At 37.0% G+C, this 8,112-nt stretch overlaps 1 protein-coding gene across 1 annotated transcript in view; it reads left to right on the top strand.

Moving 5' to 3' along the window:
• LOC130079423 (inactive phospholipase C-like protein 2) overlaps positions 1-8,112 on the top strand; it is an 87,136-nt gene that overhangs the window by 63,051 nt on the left and 15,973 nt on the right. The window contains exon 4 of the mRNA XM_056244688.1: positions 5,152-5,227. Coding sequence (XP_056100663.1) covers positions 5,152-5,227 — 76 coding nt within the window. The remainder of the gene's footprint in view (positions 1-5,151; positions 5,228-8,112) is intronic.

Here is an 8,112-nt window from a genome sequence, read left to right as displayed (position 1 = left end):
GGCCTTAAAAAGTCTTAAATTTGCTGAAGTATTGTGTTCTAGGTCTTAAATCATTTTAAACAGGTCTTAATTTTCCTACGTCCTCCCGCAGCGCTTTGGAATATTGTTTTTTTTTATTGCGTGGTGTTATAGTTCCTTATTTCGCTAGTCCAAATATAATTCACTTTAATTACGACTAAAAAATAGACCAACATGCAACAGCCAATCAGCTTTGTGCGTCCATCTAAGCTGTCTTCAGTACTGTTCAGTTTGAATAAATTAATTTACTTTGCAAGTAATTTTGAGACTCTGCGTTTCCTTTGTACGTTTTTTTTTTAATGTCGTGATATAGGTCTTAAATTTAATTCATAATGGTCTTAAAAAGGTCTTAAAAAGTCTTAAATTTGACTTTGTGAAACCTGCAGAAACCCTGAAAATGTATTGGTAGCCAACCTAAAAAAAGATAACAAGGGAGTAACACGATCCGTTTCCACAGCATTCATTAACAACCTTGCAGCAGCATTTTGTTCCAGCTGCAAGCGGCCAATGTGTGTTTGACAGGTCCCAACATAAAGTGCACTGCGATAATCTATGTCTGGGCAACATCCCCACGTGGCGAGGCAGGGGAAAGTGTGTGTCTTCTTGGAAAGTGTCCACATCCTCATGATTGATCTCTGCGAGAGCTTTCTGCGCACGGCCCATCAGAGCAACTAAAGCAGCTGTTCTTCTCTGTTGGCACTGAGAGGTAATCTGGTCCTGACAAGTGACCCTGCTATGCTTTCAGCCACTATAGGGATGTACGATTCAATTAGAGACTGACCGGTACATAATGACCTGTGTCCTTGGCAGATCCCTGACTGCATTACATTAAAGTTTCAGATAATCCTTTGCAATTCAGAGGGACGTTTCAAAGAAACATTTGGAGGGCCAATGAGAAAAATAGACGGACAAAACACTGCAATGTGACTCCAATTACTTTGTCTGTAATATTTAACAACATTATCTCATGTTTCATTCTTAGTCTATTTTTAAATCCATATCTACTAGAGGTTGTCCGGTACTGTGTTTTACTGATAACGATAACTATTGGATGATAACCGATAGTTTTTAAAATGGATACGGAATGAAAACAAACTAAATTCAATTTTTTTTTAAACTAAAAAACATAGCTAAACCATGAAAATCTACTGTACTTATTAAATTAAATAAACATAGATATTAATATTAAATATTAATAACCGATAACCGATAGTTTTTAAAAATGGATACTGAATGAAAACAAACTAAATTATATTTTTAATAAAAAAATAAAAAAACATAGCTGAACCATGAAAATGTATTGTACTTATTATATGAAATAAACATAGATATTAATATTAATATATTGATAACCGATAACCGATAGTTTTTAAAAATGGATACTGAATGAAAACAAACTAAATTATATTTTTAATACAAAAATAAAAAATCATAGCTGAACCATGAAAATGTACTGTACTTATTAAATGAAATAAATATAGATATTAAATATTAATATATTGATTAGACGTTGATCATTTATGTTAGTTCATAGTGCATTAGCTAAAGTTAACAGATACAACTTTAAAATTTAAAAATGTATTAGCAAATGTTGAAATGAATGATCTAACAATAAACAATACTTCTAAAACATTTAATAGCCTTTGTTAATGTTACAGATGGACACTTTCTTATTGTATTTCATATAAATCCAAACATTCACGCGTAAAGATGGCCATATTAAATATCTACTCAAAGGCTGTAGCATTGAAATTAAACACTTATGTATATTGTATGTCTACTCTCACACTTTATTTTAGAACACTTGATGATTATCTTATCAAAATAACAAAATATGTGTTACAGTGATGATAAAAATAACTGAAATCAGATGCATATCTTATTTGTGTCTGTCGGCTGCATGATCACATCGGTTTGCTTTCTCATGTCAACGTCACTAGCTTTAAATATGCAACTTTGCTTGCAAACGAGTGCATAATAATGACCAGCTGGATATTGGAACACAATACAATGCTGAATAAAGTCGTAGGTTTTGTTATTTTTTGACCAAAATGTATTTTCGATGCTTTTTTTGCCCCAAATCTTGAATTTTGGGGGCTTTTTTAATACATTTTGATGCCATTTTTGTCCCATTTTTTTTATTGTGGGGACTTTTTTAAAATAAATTTTGATGCAATTTTTGCCCCATATCTAGAATTTTGGGGGCTTTTTTAATACATTTTGATGCCATTTTTTTTTATTTTGGGGACTTTTTAAAATAATTTTGATGCCATTTTTGCCCCATATCTTGATTTTTGGGTGCTTTTTTTTTTATTATATATATATAAATTTTGATGCCATTTTTGCCCCAAGCTCCAGTTAATTTCCAAGCAAGGTGTGTCTGCGGTTGAAACGAGTGAAACATAGCAAGCGCTGCTACTGCACACCAGCCAGTAATTGCTCAAGATGACGAGGTCTGCTGATTCATTGTCATAGAAATGACACCACAAACAAGTTGCGAAATCATCTTCTTATGACTTATCATATTTGATATATACTTGTCAAAAGTTTGGGGGTCAGGAAGGAATTTTTTTTAAGGAAATTCAAACTTTTATTCAGAAAGGACACATTAAATTGATCAAATGTGACAGTAAAGACATCTATAATGTAACAAAAGATTTCTATTTCAAATTCTTTTTAACTTTCTATTTATGAAATAATCCTGAAAAAAAGTTTAAGCAGCACAACTCTTTTCAACGCTGATAATAATCATAAATGTTCATCATATTAGAGTGATTTCTGAAGGATCATGTGACACTGAAGACTGGAGTAATGATGCTGAAAATTCAGCTTTGATCACAGGAATAAATTACACTTCCCTATATATTCACTTAGAAAACAGCTGATTCACACTGGAATAATATTTCACTGTTTTTACTGTATTTTTGATTAAATAAATGCAGCCACGGTGAGCAGAAAAGACTTCTTTTAAAAAACATAAAAAATATTACTGACCCCAACATTTTGAAAGGTACTGTAAATCATAAAATATACATTGTGATATTTATGTATTTGCTCTGAAATGACTTGAATAAAGGGTGTTTTTAAAAAAATAATTTAACCATTATTTCAACTAAACAGCCATTGTTACAAAATAGATTTAAACTGTTTAATGCAGGAAGTTTCAACAATCAAGGCATGACCTCACATTTCCCAGCCCGTTGTATGTTTTTATTTTTTTAAGTGTAAACTCTGTTTTTTATGATACGGGCCAACATTTCAGGAGTCTAAAGGTCAGACTGAACATATCTGCATACATAAACTTAAACAGAGACTTGAGACTGGGAGGAACTATGCCAGAAAATCATAACAGAGGTCATTTACATAGAGCAAAAAATGTATTCGCATTATTAAAATTGTGGTTATTTCTAAGGGTCAGAGAGAGTGCAAAATGGACATGATGTAAAACTCCATCACAGTGTGTAAGAAACCCTTATAAGTGAACTTTTTTTTTTTCATTTTCTTGGCAGCATGTTGAGTCTCACAAGGAAAGTTTGTTGATCTGGACTATGGCTTTATGATGTGGTTTAGTGCAGGATCTGTAGCCGCTGGCCCTGTGCTGAGATGTCCGTCTGAATTAGTGTGTGTGTGTGTGTTTAATTAAATGTAGGAATCCGCTTGCCTCATTAGAAGGGTGTGGGTTCAGGCTCAACAAAAGAGCAGATCTATTGCATAATCTGCCCCACTTCCTGTCCTGCGATGACTTTCCTCATTAATTCAACAACCTTCCACTTCCTCTTTTGCATCATAACTAGTAATGTTGAACACGAGGCTTAAAATAGATGTTTTTCTGCTGACCGGTAGTTCATATTTCTCCTGGCCTTGGGGAAAAAAAATTATAAACATTTGTTTTATAACATTTTTTATATATTTTATTTGTATATTAATTTGCAGTAATGTTTATTATACTACTACTATATGATGTTATGTCTCATATGACCTCTGATATAATTTGTAATAATATCTTTAAATTATACAGCTACTATATGACCCATATAGTATAGTACATATATGACCCAAATTCATAAACACAAATTTTTTTCCTGCAATTTATACAAAAGTAGTACGGATACTATTTTATTTTATTTTTTTAATTATTTTTTTTTATTTTATTGTATTATCTATCTATCTATCTATCTATCTGTCTATCTATCTATCTATCTATCTATCTATCTATCTATCTATCTATCTATCTATCTATCTATCTATCTATCTATCTATCTATCTATCTATCTATCTATCTATCTATCTATCTATCTATCTGTCTGTCTGTCTGTCTGTCTGTCTGTCTGTCTGTCTGTCTGTCTGTCTGTCTGTCTGTCTGTCTGTCTGTCTGTCTGTCTGTCTGTCTGTCTGTCTGTCTGTCTGTCTGTCTGTCTGTCTGTCTGTCTGTCTGTCTGTCTATCTATTTATCTGTCTTGTCTGTCTGTCTAATTTGTTTATACTTATCTGTTTTACTTATTTTATTCTGGTGATTATAATGTATTTATGTCTCATATGACCTCTGATATAATTTATAATAATATCTTCCATATCTACTGTATGATAAATTCATACATAAATTTCAGGCATAAATTCATTTATACAAAAGTAGTACAGAATACTAATTAGTTTTTATTTTTATTTTATATTTTAATATTTGGTTACTAAATTTTTTTATTTTTAATTATGCTTCATATGACCACTGTAATAATATCTGTAATTTATACAGCTACTATATGACCCATATTCAGGCACACATTAATGTCTTCCAGCCATTTATACTAAAGTAGGATAGAATTTATTTTAATTTTTATTATTTTATTACTACCTTTTTAATTTTTTTTTATTATATAGCCTACTGTATATATATATATATATATATATATATATATATATATATATTATTATTTTTTATTATTATAAATGTTTTATTTTTTTTATTCTTATTAACTTTGCTTTATTTTTTGTGTCATTGGAATATATATCTGTTGTATTTTATGACCTCTGAACGCACGAGTATCTGCTGGCTACAGGCCTCTATAAAAATGAGCTGTCGTCAGATTGTAATCGCACAGATTCTCATTACGTGTCCTTTTATTCCTGTGTTCACAGATAATCCAGACCAACCGAACGCTGCTGGAGAACTCTGACGGCGTGTACGAGCGAATACTGCAAGTCCAGAAAGCAGGTAAGGATGAAAAAACGTAAGAGAGAACGAAAGCAAAGAGAAGGAGAGCGAGAGAAAGAGAAAAACACAGTGTTCCACAAGGGAGGGATGTTTCTTGGAACACAGCCGATCGACGCGTCCCTTCGATCTCCGTTTCCTCTGTAATAGAGTGCAGAAAACACCAGTGTGTTCATACTAAAAAAGCTCAAAGAGAATAAACTAATTATGCCCCGGTGTGTTGTGTAAGGCTCATTGTGCATGCTTTTCTCTTCACCTGTGTGATGCTTTTCAAACACCATTCAAGTAGGGTTTTTTGACTCTCAATAGAGTCAGTCGCTCTGTTCTCTAATTAACAGGGCTCTGAAAGGGTACACATCTATAGCCTTTCAAAGCCCTGCAATCAATGGTGCACGATGCAACGATCAGGCTCAATTGCATTCGCTCCCAAATGAAAGGGAACGACCAAATGCAGAAGAAAGGCGGTGTGTTTTATCAAGCTTTTATGTCATTTTAAGGTGCATCTGTGGCCTTTTGAAATTGCATTGATTTTTTTTTTTTTGAAGTTTACAATGTAGTGACGTGGCTTCGTTCACTTTTGATCTCACAAATCAATTCAGAGATCAGAATGTATTCTAAAAAACTTAAATATTTAAAAAACAATAAAAAAACTAAACATACTAAACATTTTTTTTTTAAATATACCCGAGCAAATTATAACATTTCAAGTTTTTGTTTTTATTAAATGTGGCAAAGTGAAAGAAATGTGCATCACTCCTGCTGTGATTTCTCATTTTCCTGTTGCCTTTTATCTGTTTATGTGCTAATGCGTTCATAAAACCTTGTGATGCGGAGTGGAAACATTGATAATCATTTTCATTTTTTTCTGCATCTTGGGTTTGTTGCTGGGAGACAATGATTGGCAGGTGATCGATGCGGAAGCTTAACGGTGTGTTTCATTGATCGTAGCTGATGGAATCTTGGCACAGGAAGCTGTTAGACTTCATTATATGTTCTCTCGTTGAGCAATTATTACAACCCAAACGCACACACTGCCATTTGTTTTGTCAAGCCAATCATTCTGCTTGCCAATGGCTTCAATGCCACATGTGTACTGTTTGGCTTCAATAATGTGCGAATAAACCTTAATAGCAGTTATTGATGCTTGTTAAAGGTGAAGTATGTAGTTTTTGCAACACTAGTGGTACCTAGTGTGATTACAAAAATAAAGCCTATTTATATTTCTCATGTTGCGCCTCCTTAAAGTAACAGTTCTTACGGGTGCGTGTGAAGACTTGTCTCAACAGGTAAAAGTAGGCTACTTGCAGTAGCCACGCCCCAAACTCTCCACCTGCTACAGTAGCCCCGCCCCAAACTCTCCACCTGCTACAGTAGCCACACCCCAAACTCTCCACCTGCTACAGTAGCCACTCCCCAAACTCTCCACCTGCTACAGTAGCCACGCCCCAGACTCTCCACCTGCTACAGTAGCCACTCCCTAAACTCTCCGCCTGCTACAGTAGCCACTCCCCAAACTCTCCACCTGCTACAGTAGCCACGCCCCAGACTCTCCACCTGCTACAGTAGCCACTCCCCAAACTCTCCAGCTGCTACAGTAGCCACTCCCCAAACTCTCCACCTGCTACAGTAGCCACACCCCAAACTCTCCACCTGCTACAGTAGCCACTCCCCAAACTCTCCACCTGCTACAGTAGCCACGCCCCAGACTCTCCACCTGCTACAGTAGCCACTCCCCAAACTCTCCACCTGCTACAGTAGCCACTCCCCAAACTCTCCACCTGCTACAGTAGCCACGCCCCAGACTCTCCACCTGCTACAGTAGCCACTCCCCAAACTCTCCACCTGCTACAGTAGCCACGCCCCAAACTCTCCACCTGCTACAGTAGCCACTCCCCAAACTCTCCACCTGCTACAGTAGCCACGCCCCAGACTCTCCACCTGCTACAGTAGCCACTCCCCAAACTCTCCACCTGCTACAGTAGCCACGCCCCAAACTCTCCATCTGCTACAGTAGCCACGCCCCAAACTCTCCACCTGCTACAGTAGCCACGCCCCAAACTCTCCACCTGCTACAGTAGCCACACCCCAAACTCTCCACCTGCTACAGTAGCCACGCCCCAGACTCTCACCTGCTACAGTAGCCCCGCCCCAAACTCTCCACCTGCTACTGTAGCCCCGCCCCAAACTCTCCACCTTCTACAGTAGCCACGCCCCAAACTCTCCACCTGCTACAGTAGCCACGCCCCAAACTCTCCGTCTGCTACAGTAGCCACGCCCCAAACTCTCCACCTGCTACAGTAGCCACGCCCCAAACTCTCACCTGCTACAGTAGCCACGCCCCAAACTCTCCACCTGCTACAGTAGCCACGCCCCAAACTCTCCACCTGCTACAGTAGCCACGCCCCAAACTCTCCACCTGCTACAGTAGCCACGCCCCAAACTCTCACCTGCTACAGTAGCCACGCCCCAAACTCTCCACCTGATACAGTAGCCACGCCCCAAACTCTCACCTGCTACAGTAGCCACTAGGGCTGTAACGATACACCAAACCCACGATTCGATTCGTATCACGATTTTTGACCCACGATTCGATTCGTATCGCGATTCTGTCACGGGGGTGGGGCTTGAGGGGGCGGGGCTTGGGGTGAAAAAAAATATTTTGAGAAAAAAAAAATATATATACTGGTATTTTTATTAAATAACATTAGGAAAAACCTGTATAATCTGAACACCAAAGAACAATAATAACTATGCAAATTATTAAGCTAAACTATCCAGTGTAGGCTGCTGCTTTTGGGTTGTGTTCTGTGCTCCAACTAAATTGATTTCGGGATGGTACCGTAGGATATGCATCTGCATGTTGGACGTGTTGCCGGTCAATTGAGGAA

This window comes from Rhinichthys klamathensis, unplaced genomic scaffold (assembly GCF_029890125.1).
Source record: "Rhinichthys klamathensis goyatoka isolate OS25496 unplaced genomic scaffold, OSU_Roscu_1.1 h1tg001044l_1, whole genome shotgun sequence".
Taxonomy (NCBI): domain Eukaryota; kingdom Metazoa; phylum Chordata; class Actinopteri; order Cypriniformes; family Leuciscidae; genus Rhinichthys; species Rhinichthys klamathensis.
This window is presented reverse-complemented; position numbering and strand designations above follow the sequence as displayed.